Here is a 21,961-nt window from a genome sequence, read left to right as displayed (position 1 = left end):
CCCCGCTGCAATATGACAAATCAACTCAGGGTGCCCATCTAGGTTAGACTTACCTACTTAAAATGGAAAATTCCATGTGAATGGACACATTTTTCTGTCTGTGATGCAGCTGTTATATTGTTAACGCGAATGATAGAGACAAACTTCATTGAGATAGAATCCTGAAAATTCATCATCCTCCGAGCCTTTTGCCCAACTATGTTGGGGTCGGGGCGGTCGGCCTGCAGTCTAAAAGGATGTAGCTGAGTTCCAGAATCCTGCAAACTGTAAGGAGAAATTAATTTAATAACTGGCAACACACACTAAGTAAATGTCAAGTTGCTCGAGCGAATGAAATTGAAATGTAAACTTTTGAACCATTTGTTGTCGCGATCTTTTCTTTATTTTAAAGAATAACGAGCACGAAAACGGTGCTCCGAGTCAAATATATTCAGTCCGATAGTCGAGTTCAGTTCAGTATTCTGATTGCTACTGTTGAAAGTAGCTGTTAATTGTTCCTTTAGTTTAGAAGCCTTTTTTTAAGAAAAAAAAAAATGACGCCAACTCCTTTACCGATAGTATCAATTACTCGGCGCGAAACCTTCAGTTCCTGCCACAGGTTGCACAGGTGAGAATAATTCTATGAAGTACATAACTTTCCCTGCTATGTAATCTAATCAACCTAAGCATGTTTCAAGTAACTTGAGATCCTCATGCTCACTCAACAAGTTCTTTTGACATACATTCCGTATGGCGAGGCTAGATACTAAATTGCTGATGCCTGCGGTTTTACTACAATGTAATTTAATATAGACCATCAATTAAGTACTTATTAATACTTTCATGATATTTTAATAAATAATTTTCGTTTTATTTTTTACAGCCCATATTTATCTGACGAAGAAAACAAAAAAATATTCGGAAAATGTAATAACCCAAATGGGCATGGACACAATTATGTTGGTAAGTTTCTTCAACCCATATCCCTATTCAAATTCTGATTTTCTTTTTTTTCTCTTTCTAATAGAAACTCTTTTTACATTTTTTTCTAATTAAAACTTTTATGTTATAGTCCTGGTAACAGTCAAAGGCCCAGTGGATCCCAACACTGGCATGGTCATGAACGTCCATGACCTTAAGCACTACATGCAGTTGGCAATAATGAACCCGCTTGATCACAAAAACCTGGACCAAGACGTACCATACTTCAAATCTGTGGTAATTATCTTTTAAACCAGTTTCCAAAACCAACCAACTACAGATTATTAAATAAATTAATGAACTTTTAATTATATTGTTATATGTTGTGTAATACTAAGGGTAAAAAGGTCAGAACTTATCTAATTTATCTTTGTCTCTAAACAGTTGTTTACATTCATTTACTGATTGTCCAGCCTTTTTTAGGGTTCCGTAGCCAAAATGGCAAAAACGGAACCCTTATAGTTTCGTCATGTCCGTCTGTCCGTCTGTCCGTCTGTCACAGCCGATTTACTCGGAAACTATAAGTACTACAGTGATGAAATTTGATGGGAATATGTGTTGTATGAACCGCTACAAAAATATGACACTAAATAGTAAAAAAAAGAATTGGGGGTGGGGCCCCCCATACATGTAACTGAGGGATGAAATTTTTTTTTTCGATGTACATACCCGTGTGGGATATCAATGGAAAGGTCTTTTAAAATGATATAAAGTTTTCTAAAAAACATTTTTCTTAAAGTGAACGGTTTTTGAGATATCAGCTCTCAAAGTCGTAAAAAGTATGTCCCCCCCCCCTCTATTTTTATAACTACGGGGTATAAAATTCTAAAAAAAATAGAGGTGATGCATGCTAATTAACTCTTTCAACGATTTTTGGTTTGATCAAAGTATCTCTTATAGTTTTTGAGATAGGTTGATTTAACTGTAATTTACGGAACCCTTCGTGCACGAGTCCGACTCGCACTTGGCCGGTTTTTTACTATGACCTTTGTGCTTGAACAATGTCGTAATAATTGATTATTACATTCTATTAGGTGAGCACAACAGAAAATCTTGCCATATTCATTTGGGACCAGCTTCAGAAGGTTATGGAGAAGCCACAATTGCTCCACGAGGTGAAAATCTTGGAGACGGAGAAGAACCATGTGGTATACAGAGGTGGAAGCACCTATCCTAGGAAGAAGTTTGATGCTTCTAACATGCATCCTAACCAACAACATAATGTTTCTTCTGACTCGGACTAAGAAAAAAATCATATGAAATATATTTGACATGTTATTTAAAATTAATATTATTGGATCTGAATTTACTATACAATGTTGAATTATGTATAAATTAAACATTTCAGAATGAAAAAAATCTATTGTTTAATTTTAGGTTCAAGAAAAAAAAAAGCAGGAATAAAGTCACCATTTTATTTATTAAGTATTCCATCACTTGTAAACATAATTAATATCACCACAAATAAATATAATAATCAAGTTAAACTAGAAAAGTCTTAGCTTTTGGCTTTAACTTTGTCAATAACAAACTGGAAAACTAGTGACATTTCATTCAAGATTAATTAAAAACTTTGATGTTCACATGCCATAAATACTCATTAATTAAGCCAAACATTGAGATTCATTATAAGATCCATTGATAACACGCACATAAACTGAAACTTATGCTTTAAATATATCAAATTCTCTTTTAAATAAAATACAACATTATTAGAGGACAGTGTCCACTTTTTACTTAATACTGGCATTAAATGTATTGATGGACCCTAACTACAAACACAGAAAAGTAATTTTCGCCATTGCGGAATAAAACACTTAAATTGGCCTGTAAATAAATGGAAGTTTCACAATAACCCACTATCCCATTAATTTCACTCGTTACCTCCACCTTCTTAAAACTATTCTCAGAAACGAGGTTGTCATCATAAGGTTAAAACAAAAATTGGTTTTATTGTGAAAAAGGATGATGTTACTCATGTAGCTCCATAACTTACTCGTACATAATAAAATGGCCACGCAATTGTTAATAATGCTTCCTATGCAATTAATTACACGTATAGTGTTACAAACCAAGTAAATCATATGCATTCCATTACAACATTGTAATTACTGTGATTTTGTACTACCCACTCATTAAAATTTACAATCTAATAGTATACAAAATAAGTAGCTACACATTAATACTATCCTACATTAATATCTCAGATATATTTGACATCACAATTATATTTTTGTAAATATGTATATTATTATATGCTTCTTTGTAAGCTGTTGATCCTATTTAATCACTTTATGATTTCTTCTTATAAGAAATTGATATATATTTATTGAGCGACTTCTTTGAGAGAGTTTATAATTTTTTAATGACATTTGTAAATATTTTTAGATATTCAATAAATAAAATATAAAAAATTAAAAACAAAATTAAAACTTGTAAAAAATGAAAAAATAAGAATAAAAATAGATGTAAATAAAAAATATAAAAACAATCACAGTCAACATTAAGTAGTAGGTCAAAATGTTCTCAAAGATTCCAAAATACAATATGTAATGGCTGAATATTATAAATCTATTCACATTAATGAGACGATGTTATTTCTTCTCTCATCATATAAACATCGTAACAATTTCAAACTGTTACTTAACTCACTGCTGTTATAAATATACTAAAATATATTTTGGCGTCGATATAAATATCTACATAATTTAATAAATGTAACATGATCTATTTATCTACATGTCTTTTGCGTTCAACTCAACTTCATCATATATTTTAAGCTACCATTTAGGTCAAATTAAAGTTGACAAGTTAATCAGCCTTCTAATAACTGCACACAAGTTGACTATAAACTAAAATGACTAAATCGCTAGATCCTTGTCTTGCTTGCACGGATGTTTCATAGTAATATATGGAATACCTAATTCGAATTCGTTGATTGGCCAGTATTTCAGCTGGGGTTTCTGTTCGGGACTTTCCTCCGTAACGTTAAAGTAAGCAAAGAGAACTAGAGCGGTGTAGCTAGCTATGAAGATTAGTACGTGCCATACTCCGTGCATGTAGGGGAAGTCTATTGAGAGCCATGCGTCGCAGAACATGCGGTCCATGACCCAACAGAATATGGCTAGGAGGCTGACGGCGACGCAGCGGAGACCAAGACGGTATACACGGGAGCACTTCACTCTGAAACATTTGTAATTAATTAATATTAGTCTCGTAAGATTCAGTGTTACACAACAAGATGATGAGATAATCTAGTAAACTTGTTATAAAAGTATGCGTTTGCCAATATCCGATCTAAACAAAGAGAGTTGGGTAATTTTGCAGCAAGGTCTTAAAAATATGTCAACCTAAAAAAAATTAGTGGACCTTCCATATTTTGAGAAGTCCCTTAAGTTACCCTAAAGATCGCAATCAAAGGTACATAGGAGCCACATGAGCCGTTGGATATCTCAATTGGGCCCTTTAAAGTATCGCGAGGTAAGTATGTATAAAATCTTAATAACTAGGTAGGTGTTGCCTTTATTGTACCAGAGTAGTGGCAAGTTAGCTGTATGACACGATGCAAAACGAGTTTTAGCGTCCTCAAAAAAAATACCTCATAAAATATTTTATTCTTACCTGACCAGTTCTCCATACAAAAACCCGAGAGCCGGCAGAGCGAGAGTCATCAGCGCAAAAGCGTTAGCTGCCGGGTGCATCACCAGGAAACCAGTCGATAACACCGACATCACAGTCGAGTAGATAGCCAGACGCCGCCTGAAAACAAACAAAGCATTGTTTTATAAAAATACGACATCACAGTAACGATTAACCCAGTAACATACCTACTGGGTAATGATAATGGCATGATTCACACAGTGATCGACCTTGAACAGACACGCCAGCATAAAAATCTTGTTTTAAATAACTGCACAGGTCAAAAAATCTCATTCTAAGGGAAACTAATCCACAAATGCATAAAAGATGTGTGGACATGTGGATTCAAGCCATATGCTAGATTACCTTCATTCCTGCAGGGTTCTTAACCGTTTACCATATCTACGTTATCGTGAACCGAAGGAAAGAAGATCACGTTGAGAAGAAGGTTAAGCATGGACGCGGATGAATATAGGTAGAGAAAGATGGCGTCGAAAGGAAAGCAAGGAAGAAGAAAACTGTTGCGCTGACTCCAAATAATAAAGTGGAGTAAGGCCAGGGGTCTGATGATGGCAGTTTAGGGTTTCTATGGATGATGATGAGTTATTGTGAACCAGTTTAAGCTGGTAAGAACAAGTGACTGACGTTATGTAGCTACGCCAATTTCTATATTGTTGTGCGGGCTTGACTGAGTTCGAAACCGCAGTTCACAACGCTTAAGTCATTACCACTAAGCATGGACATATCAATTAACCACGAGCCGCGAAGTGCAGGTACAAGCAGGCTGTAGGTACCTACACAGCTTTGTTTTTCATGCCATCACAGTTTTACCATTCAGAGCTGAGAATCAGACTTTGAACACAGAAGTACCTACCTACATAGGTAGGCTTACTCATATTCTTAGTAGAAATTCTCCCTGTGTTATCTCGTGTGCCGTGCTTATTATAGTATTCAAATGAAATATGACCGTTCTTTCGGGACTGGCAAATTAATGAGCTGTTTTAGCGAAACAGATACCTAACGCCCTACGACACTCGTGACCTACTTGGCAACACGATGTTTTCAATAGATAAAGTTGACGTAAAAGCTAAACTTCGACACTGTTTGCTCCATAAATAATGATACAGTGCATATGCACTGGGACAATAAAGGTTAACAAATAGACTGAGAGCTCTGAAATGTCGGAGAGACCTATAGGTAAGACATTTTTCCGGGTGTAAATAGTTTCCTCAAGATAAGATCACATGAATCACACTGTGGGAAACAACTATTCTTTTATATTAAGTACCTACTTAGATAATTAGCTAGGTAGGTAGGTAGGTACTGGTAGGTGGTACAGGTTAATTCTTATTTGCATAGTTAACGGCTAGAATACTTCGAAGCTATTAAAATGTTTGTAAAACTCGCAACGTATGGAATGTTTACTTAATGGGTCACGCAAACATTTTTATAGAAGTTTATGGTTTGGCCTTCAGAATAACCAGACTACGCAGTTACCCATTGCTAATTATCTCTGAAAGCTTTTGAAACTTAATAATGCATTATGGACCTACTCATTTTTTTTGTGTGTTAAATAAAATGGTTTTTCTTTCTTTCTTTCTTATTTATTCAATAAGTAGAAGAGAAATCTCCATTTGGTAGTTACCAAATGCCACTTTGATCTATAAACTGGGTCGGGCACCTGCTCAATTAACCCTCTTAAGGGTTTCTGCGTCGTCGAAAATCAATAAGGTCAGACGGTCAGCCTCTGTTCAATATCCACCCAAAAATATTAGTTTATAGGGCTGCCAACGTTTTAAGACCTGAAACTGGACATATGACAAAATAACAAAACAACCCAAATCGGACACTGACCCAAATGAACTACTGGCTGGACATCCTCGGGATTGGAATCGATGACAAATCCGGGAAAACCCTTATAAATATCAGCCCTACTTTATAACCGAGGTAGACAATAATACCTACTACCTGAGCGCTAAAAATAATACTTTGCAAACGTAGGGGTCGCATGCAGCGTCGCATTTGAAAGTCAAGGTCTCCGTTGATGTTGATATAGTCGAATAACCTACCTACTATTTTTACTTTTATATCGATCCTCAATAACTGGCCATGTTGACAACATACCGCCTTCGCGCCACAGTCATATTAAATTTAACTGGATTAACAGTTTGATAGCTAACAGGGGTATTATCAATTAACGCAAATTATGGAATACTAAACTATTAAGTACTGTATTGGTACTATAATGTATTTAATTTTTAGTAAATGAACTTTGGCAGCATATTATGTAACGTGTCATTTAGGTACATTATTTGGTGACTTTTACAAGATAATTGCTAGGTATCTATTTTGTATTATGGTAGATATTGTTACCTTTTCGTGGTACTTATTCTCAAGTGGCCGATATTTATTTTTATGATAAAATATGTAAAGCTCATAACTGGTTTTATTGCATCTACATTATATATGAAATAATGTTTTAAAATTTCCATTACACGGCAGTCTTATGGTGCAATGTATGTTAAAAGTAGAGCATGATTGTATGTTATAATAGTTCTAATTACCAAATTCACATTATCATACTAACTGTATGGGCTAATTTGTGTTAATGTATACTAATACTCTGTTTATATCTTCTAAATACTTGTTTTTTAAGCAGAAGTAAACAACAATAATAATAAAAGTGTAGGGACTTGTATGTTCTGTTGGCCAAAATATATTTATTTTTTAAGTTTTCTATTAGAATCGAATTTTCACCTATATGGGTACGTTCACTACCCAATTTTCACTTCACCAAAAAACATACTTTCTTTGCCTTTGCCATTCAGTTTAAATGCAATATTTCAATAATAATTATGAAGGTATAAAATGTTAAAAGCCATTGCCAAGACACAGCTGCACTGCTGTATAAATAAATGTTTTCGAAAAACATCTGCTATACTATACCTATAATTACTTGCTATTGTATAAAATAAATATTACTGCAACTCACCTATTTCCATCCAAGAATGATGGAAAATGTCTCTTTGGCAAGAACATCGCGAATGCTGCTATGAACACCCATAGAATAGCCAATTCATCCATAAGTTGTCCTGGAAATTTAAATAACAATTTAATTGTCATAGATGAAAATTTTACACATTAGAAACTCTTTGTTAAATCCTCTCCTTTAGTGTTATGTCACATAAACAGGGTGTGAGTCATTTTTGATGTAAAAAAAAAAAACAAAAGTAGGTATTTCTTTTGTGGGTAAATTTTATGACATAAAAAAACAGCCAATTAATTTTGTTTACATCAGTTACAGACAAAATATTTTATTAAGTATTAAACTCATTGAAACAAGTTTTTGCTAGACTAGGTTTTTATGTACCTAATCCTCTCATGAGTCATGAGAAACACAAAAAATACGCAAATTTAGGAATTTTGCATTTGTATCAGTTTTTTTTTCTAGTTTTATTTATTACATAAAAATGAGAAATAATAATTAATGTTATGACCTTACCTACTAAACTCAAGGTGGCATGGAAATAAGCAGAGCTGATACCAACCACCATTAGCAGGATCCACAGAACATTTATGGCTGGATTGAAAAACTTTGAATATTCTTGAAATAGGTGCATTAACACCGGTGGGAACAAGAAGAACAAGACATTGCTTATCTAAAATAAGAAAAAAAAATGCATTACTCTCTGGCTGAAGGAATAAATTAGAGGGCCGGCCGAAGGGTCATCGACCATTTTAAATAAGCAAGCAAGCATGACAGCAAATACTACCAACAAAAAAATTCATAAGCTGTATAAATTACTAACAAAAACGCTATTCCTCATTCATAATTATTAATGGCTGATATGAAGCCAAGTACTGACTACCAGATGTGTAAATACATAATGAGCCAAGAAAGAAAATCCTTTGTCTTTGCTTACCACCTAAAAATAGAAATTAAGAAAAAGTTACCGTGTTAACAAATTCAGCTATCACTGGTGAAATAGAATAATTCGATTCACACCAGTCCACCGGTGAACTTCCTCGTTGCAAATGAGACCACATTGTTTTTCTTATACCGATTCTTTGTTTACAATCTTTCAAATATAAAAGACGCACAAATAAGATTCATATGCTCCAGTTTGAGTATCTGGGATGAAATCGCGCAGAACTTGCGATTTAACACTTTTATATTTATTTACCAGCACTAACTTTAGTGTAAAATCTTTTATGAAATTATTATTTTACGATAATTTTGTTTATTCACAGCAAAAATACACGTCTGCCTCCTACTACGTCAACTTTGACACTTCATTTTGACAATTCTAGAAGGAAAAACTGGGAAAAACACAAGACATTGACAGTAACTATATGACGTAACGACAATAGTTATTCGTTCGGTAATCAATACAATTTTATTTGTCATTTATAAAAAGCGGATTACGGGATTTAATAGAAACTACGTCCTCATAAAACTTATATTTTTACAGTTCAACAAGCTTATTTTCGTCTTCAGATAGCAAAACTATTGTTAATGTCTTAGGCGCTTCCTAGATGATCAATAAAATTGCGCAATATTAGGTATTGTGCAAAGTTATAGGCCGTGTACGGTAAAAGATTTTATTCTATAATAATATTGCACAATTTTATTGCAGGTCTAGGGTGCGCCTTACGCTAAAATCAGAAACTGCGTTCGTTATAATACCTAAGTGTAAAAAATAAACCGGAATGCTTCAATTAACTTTTTCCATTCGGAGTACAATTGCACTACAATTTAGCTTACGTGCCTCATGGCGGTCGTTCTTTTAGACCCAGCTGCACTGCCACTCTCTCATATTTATACCAAAGACTACAATGTACACACTTAGAGAATTTATACCCAGATGAGATGGCAATCCGACAGGTCCGAGGTCAGTTGCAGGAACGACATTTACTTCCAAACTCCGTGGAACAATATTAGTTTCTTTAAACGCACAAAGCCATTTCGGCTTTACCCGGAATTCGAATCCAACACAACAGTCGCGCTTTGCGACTACTGGACCTATGTGTTCTATATGAAACAATAAGCATACTTACAGCAATGGTACCTATCACCAGGGTTTCGTATGCATACATAGACTAATTTCATAGCCGTATGGATCTTCTTAAAACAGATCCTTTTGAACCATCGATTTTGAACCGTGACATTTTCCATAGTTTACAAATTGGTTGTCAAACATTATTTATTTATATTTTTTATCGAACAGCTCATAGTCATGTAATTTCATTTATCTAGAATAAATTATTTACGAAATTAAATAGTTTCCAAACAGCGCCAGGAAACGAACCATATATTAAACGCAATGGCCTACTATTCTGACCCGGCATCAAGTAAATAGTCATAGTCTAATAATATCTCGCGCTATTTAGACCTCGAACGGTCAAACTGATCAGAGAAAACGTAGAATAATACCCAGCTTTCAGAGTCAGAAATTGTTGTGCTACCATTTGACCACCTGTTCAGTACCTTTATAAAGGGTATGGTCGTCTTATACAGGCACTAATCTAACCCAGTGCTAATCATTATGTTTCAGATGATGAAATAGTCCTGCCAACGGCAGAATATACAGGCAACAAGAAGACCAATTCAAATGACTTTGTTGAGGACTGGGTGGATGTTACCGTTGAAAACGCAATCAGGCGCGGTCGACGGCTCCAGAAATTAAAACCTATTCCAGATGATACGGACTGTGAATATAATGTCGCAGACTTCGATTTTTTCGGATCACTCCTTAAAGGAAAACGGCGTTCTAGGAGGTACCTAATAGCTCAGCAAACACCAGCCCCGGATCTAGGGGGGGGGCAAGCCGGGGCCTGTGCCCCGGGCGGCAAATTCAGGGGGCGGCACAATCAGGCGGCTACCAAATTCACACTTCTCAGACCAATGGATAATCATTTATTTAACTTTGACCACGGAATAAATAATAGCACAAGTACAGCAATTTCATGGCCATCAACTTGAGCGATACAGTGGTGCAGCGTGGCTGCACTGCAGCCACTGCACGAACATTTATTATTCACGAGGCGAAGTTTTAGCAAACTAAAAATGATTAAAAGTTATTTGCGATCATCTATGAGCCAGGAACGCTTATCGCATATATTTATTTTTATTTTAAATCCTACATCACAGATTACTGTAATGATTACATACAGCGCCATCTTAACCTATGGTGCAGGGTGTGCGCATGACCCGGGCGCCTTGCTCGGTCTCAGGGGCGCCGCGGGACGCCCCACCACCAGGAAATTTCGATGAAATTACGATACTGACGAGCAAAGTTCCTAAAAAAGTCGCCTTCGCTTTGTTTGATTGATCATTTTGATTATTTTTTACTTTTAACATCCTCCAACTAAGTAAGTGAAAAACATTCTTGCTCGCTACGCTCGCAGCTAAATGACAACACGGCTGTTTTTCTGATTGTTTATTATTTTTATTGACTCGGTCGTCGGTCATTTATTCGGTCTCTAATCACGTTTTCTTTTTATTTGTACATAATTCCCAGTTTAATTTGTGAGTCTTCAAACAAATAATTTAAAAAAACTCGCGCTCGCTACGCTCGCGGCTTCTTATTGCTTTACAATATCCTTGATCAGGTATTTTTGTGTCGCAGGCTCAAAAAATTTCGCGCTCGCTTCGCTCGCGCAATATTATACATGCATTGCCTTAATGACTTCATAAGTCAAGTCCACGCTGCCTCTTTTTTTTTAGCGACGTTAAAAATCATCAAATGACCCACCCCTCCCGCTGTGGGTTAGCAGCGGTGAGGGAGTGTCAGACTCTTACTGACTAAAAACCGTCGTGTTCCGTCGTGGGCCTTTTATGTACCAGGGCCGCGGTATCTCTTTCGAACAACCCGCAGCAAGTCCACGCTGCCTTACTTTTATAAGTCAAATGTAGTAAAAAAAATATATTTATGGAGTCCTCAAAAACAAAAAAGTTTGCGCTTCCGCCTGCTTGTAACAGCGCTTTTTAAAACTAATTAACCTTTTGTGTCCCAAATTTAAAAAAATTGCGCGCTCGCTTCGCTCGCGCTACTTTTTACGATTGCATCGTTCTGTCTCGACTTTATAACTTAAACCGCCAACAGTTTGAGCCTACAATGAATTGGACACATTTTTTTAAGTCCTTTACCTACCAAATAGTGCACTTCATTCGAACGTTCTTATTTATATTCCTTGTGACTACTCTAAGTACTTCACTTGGGTGACGATTGCACCCAGGCGCTTGGGTGATGATTGCACCTAGGCGCTACATGAGCTAGAGAAAGCCCTGCCTGCCTACATATTGATAGCTAAAATTATATGGATGATAAAGGTGAAAATAAACATAAATAGGTAATAGGTAGGCGGGGCGGCATTTTGCAGATTTTGCCCCGCCTAAAAAAATTGAAGATCCGGGGCTGGCAAACACCTATATTTGACAACAGATGATCCATAAATAATCAATTCTGGTGAGACCACTTCATGTTGGTCCAGTACACGACGACGTAGGTACAATACCTAGCAGTGGCGAAGGGTGGTTTAATGAAATAGGGAAGCCGCAGCAAAAAAAAAACTGGGGGGGGAGAGGTAATGGAGGTAATTTCTCAGTCCACCTTTTAGCACTGACTGAGAGACTGATAGTTTGAACATGTTTTCTCGAGGAATTCGGCAGATTATTAATATCTATAAAACTTTATTATCTTTAGTAAGGTATATTACTTAACTACTAGAATCTGAGAAAACTTGGCACTAGAAACTTTTAAGAAATAAGAAATTTAATTTACAACGGCCTGTTAGCCATTGATATTTATCGTAGGTATTTATCCGTCAGGACGTTAGTAATTTTAATATAGACGTAATATTGGTAGGTAATTCACCAGAGCGGCGTGCCCGAGTTTTATAACACGTTTTTATTCTCAAAACTTAACCTTGAAAAATAAGTTCCTTCCTAAAGTAAATAATCTGTCGGAAAACAGTCTAATGCGATAAATGCTATCCTAGTTAAGTTAGGTACATTAAAAAGAAACCTGATGCCAACTGTCTACGTATCAAAATAACTCATTTCAACGTAGGTATCTCTATATTCACTAGGTACACACACTGTAGTACTGTACTTGTACTGAGTACCAGGTCACACAGTGCGATCGCGGGGATTAGTAGGGAGTAATGATACTGCCAACTACTTAAACAAAATAATATACTTGGTGACAAATTCCCAAGTAGCGTCATTAAATCGCGGAGAATCTTAACACCGCGATTCAGGATTTGCATAAAAATGCACAACGCCATCTATGTTGACATAATGTAACTAAAACACTTAGACTAACATAAAATATTGTACACACACGAACTATGTTATTTCCAAATTTTACACACACTAATAAATTCAATTAAGTAATACAAAGAACAAATTGTTAATGGTATTATCTAAAACAAAATAAGAACAATGAGAGTGAATTTGTCTGATTTGTTTGTTTACATATTTGAAAGCTCTAAGCGCTGTCACTCGCGCGTAGACAGATGTAGCTACTCTACTCTTGACGCGTTCTTTCTCGTTCACTCGCGAGTTTTGATTGGTGGAAGCCGCTCCGTGAGCCGGCTTACCGCTCGCCCATATGCCGCGAACATCGCGCGGCGCGGCGTGGATGACGTCACGCAAGCGTAGTTTTGTATGGAGGAGGAAGCCGCGGCTTGTTTAGTAGGAGCAAAATGTTTCAAGTAATTTATAGACATTTTTTTTTACGGTGGTAGGCGTCTTGTTATACCCACATATTTAAATTGTGTGGTTAAAATGATTATATTAATTATACCTATACCTATATTATAACATATACCTATGCTTCTTTCTTGAAATTCGAAAGGGAAGCCGATGGGAATCGGCTTATAAGGACGCCTCGCCACTGATACCTAGGTATAGACCCTATACTTACCTAGATATTGTCTGTACTATAGATAGACATATAATTGAATTGCTTTATTTATTTATATTTTTTTTAATTAGCAGGAGGGATTACCTGATGTGTTATAGAATTACTAAGACAAGCTCAAGTAGCCATTACAAATACAGGTCCAAATCGCCTTACAGAAGACCGAACACTAATGTTTATGCTTATTATTCAACAATAAGTAACAATGTAGGACTTAATAATCCACAAATTAAAAACAAGAACCTTAAAAAATGCTCCATGAGGATCAATGAGCTGGCTGTACCATCCAAACGACAATGTCTTGATACTTGGCGATACCGATCCAATGTATTACCTGAATTCATGGTACGTAACTACTGAAATCAAATATTTTATAAGATTTTGTATAAAGTCCTTGCTCAGAAATTAAAGTTAATGTTCCAGGTAGTAAGATTGAAACAACAAGTTATGGATCAACTACCGATTGTACAAATACCGGAAGCGCTATATTGGTTTCAAAAACGAAGGCCACGGAAGTCGTATTCATCAAAAACGTATTATAATTCGCTAATAAATTAAGATGGATGCACGTTACAGATAACTCCAGCTTGAAAAATCTTTGTTTACAGTACTCTAAGTAAAAGCCATCAAAAGGACAGAAACGAAAACGCTTACGACCTCAGGAAGCCACTTCGTAAGATGGACGAAAGAACATTATGCATATTATTTGCACACAAAATTACGAAGTTATTGTTGAAACCTTTAAATGTAACTTTAACTCCGGAGTAAGTCTTGTAATTGCGTAAATGTCACCATCAGCTTTTTTACTATCCTACTGCAGGGCACAGGGTGTCACACAGACGGAATGAGCACGAATCACCACGCTCGCTCAAAGCGAACTGTCACGAATACCAGGTTTGTAAGATTAGCTAGTAGGTAGGCCATTATGTACCTACCTACCCTATATTTAATTTTTTTCCGAAGATGAGTTAAATGGTGCTATTGTGCTAGATTCTAGCACCGCTATCTTTTTATATCCGATTACAAAACATTTTTAGGCAATGGTTGGAGTGAAGAACTTCGTAGACATAAAATAAAATTAACTTGTGTACATAGACTAGAAATTGTAACGGATACCCGGTATATTGTCACTGCTATAGGTATGCTCGTGCTGCATTTCAGATTGGACGCTATATCCAGAGTAGTATCCAGTGACATTGCGAAATTATTACGGAAATGCGCTTTTAGTAAAAATCTGCAATATTTGCCAATTCAAAGGGATGTGGCGAATACAGTAAGTAGTTATCTGGTGCTTTTAATAAATGGCTCTTACATTAGCACAAGTAAATTAATTAAAACAAATGACCGAGATAAAATAAAACTGCTTCTTCTTATCGAGTGAGTTACAGGTTTAATCACCTAACAAACCCTAGAGTCAGATCAGAGCTTTTTCAAATCTACCTGACGGAGTCTGACGAGGCTGAATAACACTTAGGCACGAGGGTGTAACACCACCAACTTTCAGACCCTAGGCTGCGTTGTGAGTTTCTAAAATTCAGAAAGCGATTTGCGCCTACCCGTGAATTGAACCCAGGATTCCGTGCGCGGCAGTGGCATTATTCCAATTTAAGTTAATTCTTATTTTTAAGTACCTATCTATTTAATTTAACTCTTTTTGTAGATTACAATTTGGATAGCAGGAATTCTAGAAGATTTATCTTTCAAGTTATTAGAAGAAGATTTACAAGGTAATCCTAATCCTAACTAACATTATAAATGTGAAAGTAACTCTGTCTGTCTGTCTTTTCTTCATGTCTAAACTACTGAACCGATTTGTATGACATTTGGTACAGACGTAGTTTGGAACTTGAGAAAGGACATAGGATAGTTTTAATTACAAAAAATATATAAAAATAAAATTTATTCCGGACATATGGCGCCATCTATTGGTCAAATAAAAAATCTGCCGGAAGTCACTATTCCACGTGAACGAATTCGCGGGCAAAAGCTAGTAAAAATTATTTTAAAATCCAAATGTAAAATGCCGAATGAAATAATACATAGTTATTTATTTTTTATTACTTTTCTTTTATGTATTTTAGTTACACAGGAGACGGAAGCGACTGCAAAGGATTTAGTGCAGTGTGTTACGTACATGGAAATGTCATTAGAACGAGAAAAGTTTTCATTAAAGGGTACAGGTTTTTTTTATCAAATATTTCTTATTATTGTTGTCTCTTAGTAAAACTCTGGTACTCAGCTGTATCCAGACTGAGACTTTACGCCGACCCCAGTGTGGTTGGGAAAAGGCAAACAATACTTTAGTTAAATAAAGCTAGAATTAATTCTATGAAAAAATGCCTACAGATCTAGAAGAGGAAGAAGGCCCTGTATTGGATTTTGTGGATGATGTGATCGAAAACGTTTTGGTAGGTTAAAGTAATTTTGATATCGATGATATGGGTACGTATCGAACGATAAAAATACACACTAAAATAAACTTTAAACAGAACATCTGCGAACCGCATCCAGTATATGTTGAACCGGAACCAGATACGTCAACGATTTCAAAAGATGACGAAATGTTAGGCGAATCAGAAAAATCTACCATTCAAGTAGATTCAACAGATCTTGAAATATCGACATTGGAGGATGTTATTAATATAGATATAGTGGAAGCAGCAAAAGGCTTGATAGAAGAGTTTGAATCTAAAGATTATACATTAACAGATTTAGAACACTTCAGGAAAGAGATTAATGCTATAATAGATTATGTAGCCAAGGCTTCTGGAGATAACATGAGTAATGGATCTGGGGATGATGTAGAAAATGTGTTTGACAAAACTATTTCACCAGAAGGTGAAACTGAAGATGTGCCAGACGGTGACGACCTAAGTAGTGATACCATGAAAGTTATTCAAAGCAATGAATATGAGGAGGTAGATGAAAACGCCGAAGTAAATGATGCAAATGTGGTTGACGATTTTGAAATGTCAACCGAAGATGATGACAACAACAGAAAAGTTATATTTAATGAAACAGGTCTGGGTAATTTACTAAAAAAATGAAATCTTTTAGTTTTATTGATGTGGTTTTAAAGACTATATCATAAATACTTTTACTGTTAGCATTATTTATTTATTAGTCACCAATTAATGTTTTTTTTTGTAATTTCAGTGGACCCAAATGATCTTGCCGATCAAAAAGATACCAGGTAGGCTTGCATTAGTTTTGAATTTTTAATTTGTAAAATATATTTTTTTTTCTATAATATATAAAAACTGCCACTGTTAAACTGAAAATATTTCGACTTAACTCTCATGTTGTATTTAAGCATTGACGACGTGTTTGGGAAAAGTGAAGAAGAACAAACCCAAGGAAATGCCCTTTCTGACAAGTCCAGCGTTTCATTTTCTGAACCCAACGATAACTTATTGAGTGAGTAAAAAGTTTATTTCATAAATTCTGAACACGTATTCAACATTAGCGCGCACTAATTAAAATTTTATCATAAAATAAACAATACATCAGAGGTTTTCTGACGTAACTTTAAACACAGGCGATGCAGATGAGCTCTGGCCAGCTGATTTTATCAATAAATCAATGCTAAATCTCGACAGTGTAAGCAAATCCGTTATGTCTCTAGGTCAAATACATGAAAGTGATGAGAGACAAATGTCACCTAAAGACGCAGCTAATAAGACCGAAGAGAGCAAATCAAGCGACACCCCAGTTCTAGAAGAGATTGGTGTAGGAGAATTAAACAGGTCTTCAGAAAAACACGGTTCTGAAAGTGAATTGAATAAAGGATCATCTGATTCCAAAACACTAGGCAGTAAAGAAAGTAACGAATCTGTATTTAAAGTTTATAACGAACCTTCTAAGGAAGATGTTCAGCAAATCATGAAGACTGGAAGCGAAATCGGAGAAACAATAAGTGCTACTGGTGGATCAGAAGGTATGTAATGACATAAACAGCCACAAAACACAATAACAAAAATATTTTGTTTGAAGTACTTTCATGTTCATGTGAAGGGGTGTTTTATTAAGTTTCAATGCATATTGAACATTTTTTTATAAAACTTTCGGTAAGTGATGCGGTAGAATAGAAAATCCATTTTGTTTCTAGATACAATCGACAAAACAAAATCGGACGATACACAATTCTCCCAAAAAATGATTGCAGGCAAATTACACGATCTGCTTTCCACAGAAAAAGTTAAATCAAAATCAGGGAATCAATTAACCACGCGACTAGGTAAATAATACTCCAATGAATATGAATCTAAAGCCATTACAGAACAAAATGTTATTATAAATGGCATATAAAGCGAAATTATGGGATCTAGGGGTGCCATCTGGGGGCGAGGGTTAGATGAGAATCCTGAGACAGATACTGCATTTAGTATGTACCTACATAGAAAACAAAATTGTTTTTAATTTAACTTACTTCTCTCTTTTTATGTTGACGCTTCACTTAATAATATGGATTTAATAAAGAAAGATTCATTTGAGTATGATATCTAGATATAGCTGTGATAGAAAAAAATACGAGTCAACAAGTAGACCACCAGTAATATCTTTCAATTGACAACCTACTTTCCAGGTGCAACTTAACACATGAGCTCTTACTAGCCATTTTTATCAATAGGAATAAAAATGTTCTAGGTAACTCAGTAGTTTGTACTCTATAGAAACCTGGTTTATTTCTAGGTCAAATAAACGAAGAGAAACCCGACGAAACGAAGCCGTTCGATATGCAATTAATAGAAAAGATTATTGACGATCAAATGATCAGCCCACTTTCTACAGAAAAAGATGATTCAGCAACTGAATCGCCACGACAAAAAATGTCAATAGAGGCCACAGACGTAGAACTTGAAGAAGTCTCTGAAAGACTAGACATAACAGACAATGAATCTAAAGCTGTGGATGAACCTTCTACTGAAGAAGAATATAAAGTCATAGAGTTAGAAAGCGTCGCCGTAGAAACAAAAGGTGCAGCTGAGGGAGCTGAAATACCCAGTCCTGAAACTGAATCACAGAAAGAGCGTGGTTTGAGTAAGTAGTGTCTAAACGTATTATGAAAACTTTCTTTTCATCGAGATCAAATTGTAGATTCATTAAAAATAAGCTTTGGTAGTAATCTGTATAGGTACCCAAATCGATGAAGAAAATATGCACAAGTTTTTATCAATAGATCAATAGTAAACCAGCTATACGTTCAGTGAATCCGTTGTGTTTTTAGGTAAAACCGATAAAAATGAGAAACAAATATCAACCAAAGACGAACCTGTCAAGATCGAAGAACATAAATCGTTCGATACACAATTAATAGAAAAGATTATTGTGGACAAATTATTCCGTCCGACAGAAAAACGTGATACGAAAAAGAAATTAAAACCTCAACAAAAACCAATCAAGAAAACTACGACATCAAAACCAAAAGTTCCTGCTAAAAAGATTGACAAAAAAGAAATTGAATCTAAAGCTCCCGAAGAAGTATGTACAGTCGTGAGCTTAGAGAGCAAACCCAAAACTCAAACGCCGATGGATCATGGGTGGAGTAAGTACTTTTTTATACCTGCAACTTCATATTATGGATTTACAGAGCTTTTCTGCTCTATTTTGCACACCCGTCAAAATCTGCCAGCGTGAAGGTGTTCTCAGTTAATTGTTATGAGTTGTTAGAGATCTTCAAACTAAGTTGGCAAACCAGCTAGTCTAACCAACTGACTACTTCAACCGAATACGGACATATAAACGTGAGTAAACTTTTCCGCGCTTGGTCCAAACCGAGCGTATGGGTACATATCTCTCATCAGAAAAATACCCATTTAGCATTAATTGCTATATTTAAAACCGATTATTTTCATTCAACAGAGGTCCAACTTCAGACAGCTCCATCATGGGTGACTGCCTGGGAACAAGGTCGCGGAGAGCCCAGTGAGGATTCCTTCCAAATTCAAAGTACGTATGAATGATGAATTTGTTACAAACTCCACGGTCCTTGCAAAGAGCTACAGCTGCCATATCATCAAAGGAGAAAGAAAAAAAAAAGATCAACCATCATAACTGCCTTGTAAAGTGAAAGAGAAAAGACTGGGATGTTTTAGGTGTTTTCCTTTGATTATATGTGTTTTCTATGCAAGCTTTATTTCAAAGCATTTAAGCGTTTATTTCAAAGAAAAAATAGCGGAATTCCACATACGCTTCAATCGTAATCGAGTCGGGATTGGATCTCAGTCGAATCGAATCGAACGTGAATCGTATGTCGCTTAAGTAAAATTAGGAGAATCGGGCCCCAGGTAGGTATAATGTTTTAAACTTTATTTCAGTGAGACCGACAAGGGTAACAGAAACAGAAATTCGCAATTGGTGCACAGATTTAGAAAACGCATTTCTTAATTTAGAAATGTGGAGTCATTGGATAAGTAATACTTGCAAGGAAACTATCTCGTTATGCGAACAGAACGGTAAGGGACAATGCTATTCTTTGTATGGAAGTTGGGCTCAAGAGTTGCCCACAGTAACTGCATAGTGTATTATGTTCCATAGGCTTATAATAGGTCCCAGACCGAAATATTTCGAAATCTATCCCAGGAGTGCTGAGAAAAACTGGTTTGACTCTTATTCAATACTACGAAAAATATGCTTACGAACTCTTAACTATTCCACTTTTATTACCTTAATTGAAATGCATTATAATATTAATCGACAAATACGAGGTATTGAACGAGATTTTTTTTTACCGACTTCAAAAAATGGAGGAGTTTCTCAGTTCGTTTGTATTCTTTTTACGTAAGTACGTGCATAACTCCGTCGTTTACTAACCGATTTAAACAATCATTTTATTGTTTAAAAGGATTTACTTTCCAAATAGTTCCAGGGTCCAGGGTCTGGTGATAGAAACCTTAAAACATTATGGAACTCTCGGAAATTGTAAGCACATATCAAATAAAAACTTGTCATTCGGGTATATGTCTCCGACACCACAAAACTGTGGAGGTTAAGACCTGACCTGCCGATGGAGACGACAGTGAGACGAGGGAACTCCTCAACGGTAACTATTTACTACCTCGTGTTTGAGCTTATTTTATTCGTCTTGATAAGATTTTTCCATTGCCATTAAGGATATTAATTGCATGACGCTACTCGAACTTAGGACTGATTGTGGTAGATAGAGACTGAAAAGCAAGAGAAACAACAATTACCTTTAAACGTCTATTTCTGTTTTTTTTTTATCCTGTTAACAGTGAAACCACTATCTATCTGAATGTTATTTCAAGAAAAGAGGTTGTTAGGTTTGTGGCTGCTTAAAATGGCTGGCTAACATTAGAACTGGTTTTTCTCGGGACCTCTGGGACCGATTTCAAAAATATTTGGATTTCGTGATAACAGTGAAGTAAAGAACCTATTCTAACATTCCCACTACTGGGCAAATGGCTCAGGCTTTGTTAAGTGACTATCTATGGAGAACATTTGAACCGGTTTTTCTCGGGACCTCTGGGACCGATTTCAAAAATATTTGGATTTCGTGTTCAGAGTGCACTATGGAACCAGCTGAAACTACTCCCACTGCTGGGCAAACTTTGAGCCCACACCCTGGCATTGACCTTTCATGCGTGAGTCGTGACGTATCTTTTGGTGTTACCAGTATGGGTAAGATGTTATAGTTCGGCCATTCAGAGAATGCGTTCCTGACACGTCGCGATTGAACGATACTAACAGCGATTTACTTGCGTTGCAGTTACGATAAAAATATTTTTGCTGGTTGTTTACCGTTTTAACAATTGAGGAGCATTAAAACAACATTATTATATCAATAATCAATGAATGTAGTTACGTCGTCAGTTCAATCGCGACGTGTCAGGAACGCATTCTCTGAATGGCCGAACTATAGTGTAAATGTTATGTACTTACAATTATTACATTTCAGCATCTATATGCTTAGCTATAGCTAGAAAAAATGCTATGAATTGGAACAGACTTAAAAGGGACATTAATAAAGATGCCTTACTTTGGGAGAACCTGTACCAAACAACAGAAAACACTTTTAAAAGTTTGAAACGAAAATATACTAACGTTAAGGTAAGTTGCTAGTGACAATAAGTGTGAAAGTTTTTTTTTTCTTTTTTTAAATATTTTTTTTAGGTAACACCAAATAAGCCGACATATTCAATTGTTACTAAAGCAATATTGGAAGCATTTAACGAAATTGAGAAACTTAGTTTGGAGTTGCACCAAATGGTATGACGGAAAATACGTTGTTTGCTTCTCTTTTGATATGCATCATTTTATATTTTATATGCGACGTTTCAGATTGTGGCAGCAGAATACCGTGCTTTATGCAGTTGTGACAAACGAAAAACTAGATAAGAAATTGATGGAATACTTCCTTACCAACCTTGACCCCACGTGTGTTGTAATGTTGGCAGAAAATTTCAAATGAAACT

At 35.7% G+C, this 21,961-nt stretch overlaps 3 protein-coding genes across 3 annotated transcripts; 2 read left to right on the top strand and 1 right to left on the bottom strand.

The window, feature by feature from the left end:
* Positions 1-202: 202 nt before the first annotated feature.
* Positions 203-2,319, top strand: LOC124638695 (6-pyruvoyl tetrahydrobiopterin synthase). Its single transcript, XM_047175758.1, has 4 exons — positions 203-607; positions 863-942; positions 1,052-1,197; positions 1,995-2,319. Exons 1-4 carry the CDS (start codon positions 534-536, stop codon positions 2,202-2,204), a joined length of 510 nt encoding a protein of 169 aa, XP_047031714.1. The 5' UTR covers positions 203-533; the 3' UTR covers positions 2,205-2,319.
* A 42-nt stretch (positions 2,320-2,361) lies between these two features.
* Positions 2,362-8,900, bottom strand: LOC124638601 (alkaline ceramidase). The gene is made up of 5 exons (XM_047175638.1): positions 8,554-8,900; positions 8,102-8,258; positions 7,592-7,691; positions 4,582-4,719; positions 2,362-4,143 (listed from the first exon to the last, which is right to left on the bottom strand). Exons 1-5 carry the CDS (start codon positions 8,644-8,646, stop codon positions 3,822-3,824), a joined length of 810 nt encoding a protein of 269 aa, XP_047031594.1. The 5' UTR covers positions 8,647-8,900; the 3' UTR covers positions 2,362-3,821.
* A 1,023-nt stretch (positions 8,901-9,923) lies between these two features.
* LOC124646362 (titin-like) lies at positions 9,924-21,919 on the top strand. The gene is made up of 20 exons (XM_047186496.1): positions 9,924-9,951; positions 10,155-10,377; positions 13,601-13,871; positions 13,950-14,059; positions 14,135-14,290; positions 14,688-14,799; positions 15,187-15,253; positions 15,608-15,706; positions 15,873-15,934; positions 16,016-16,547; positions 16,683-16,719; positions 16,840-16,943; positions 17,152-17,463; positions 18,219-18,566; positions 18,754-19,071; positions 19,389-19,475; positions 19,844-19,981; positions 21,445-21,596; positions 21,660-21,755; positions 21,828-21,919. The coding sequence occupies exons 1-20, from the start codon at positions 9,924-9,926 to the stop codon at positions 21,882-21,884; spliced, it is 3,309 nt and encodes a 1,102-aa protein (XP_047042452.1). The 3' UTR covers positions 21,885-21,919.
* The last annotated feature ends 42 nt before the right edge of the window (positions 21,920-21,961 follow it).

Source organism: Helicoverpa zea, chromosome 1, assembly GCF_022581195.2.
Source record: "Helicoverpa zea isolate HzStark_Cry1AcR chromosome 1, ilHelZeax1.1, whole genome shotgun sequence".
Lineage (NCBI taxonomy): Eukaryota > Metazoa > Arthropoda > Insecta > Lepidoptera > Noctuidae > Helicoverpa > Helicoverpa zea.
The sequence above is the reverse complement of the archived record's forward strand: the minus strand, read 5'-3'. Positions and strand labels throughout refer to the sequence as shown.

What these genes read in the sequence shown, in the direction of transcription:
- LOC124638695 (XM_047175758.1), top strand. Translation starts at nt 534, where the DNA reads ATGACGCCAACTCCTTTACCGATAGTATCAATTACTCGGCGCGAAACC. An exon ending in TCCTGCCACAGGTTGCACAG is followed by an intron (nt 608 to 862) that starts GTGAGAATAATT and finishes TATTTTTTACAG; the next exon opens with CCCATATTTATCTGACGAAG. An exon ending in TACCATACTTCAAATCTGTG is followed by an intron (nt 1,198 to 1,994) that starts GTAATTATCTTT and finishes ACATTCTATTAG; the next exon opens with GTGAGCACAACAGAAAATCT.
- LOC124638601 (XM_047175638.1), bottom strand. Translation starts at nt 8,646, where the DNA reads ATGTGGTCTCATTTGCAACGAGGAAGTTCACCGGTGGACTGGTGTGAA. An exon ending in TGCCACCTTGAGTTTAGTAG is followed by an intron (nt 7,692 to 8,101) that starts GTAAGGTCATAA and finishes TTAAATTTCCAG; the next exon opens with GACAACTTATGGATGAATTG. An exon ending in TCATTCTTGGATGGAAATAG is followed by an intron (nt 4,720 to 7,591) that starts GTGAGTTGCAGT and finishes GTTTGTTTTCAG; the next exon opens with GCGGCGTCTGGCTATCTACT.
- LOC124646362 (XM_047186496.1), top strand. Translation starts at nt 9,924, where the DNA reads ATGGCCTACTATTCTGACCCGGCATCAA. An exon ending in CTATTCTGACCCGGCATCAA is followed by an intron (nt 9,952 to 10,154) that starts GTAAATAGTCAT and finishes ATTATGTTTCAG; the next exon opens with ATGATGAAATAGTCCTGCCA. An exon ending in ATGTGATCGAAAACGTTTTG is followed by an intron (nt 15,935 to 16,015) that starts GTAGGTTAAAGT and finishes AACTTTAAACAG; the next exon opens with AACATCTGCGAACCGCATCC.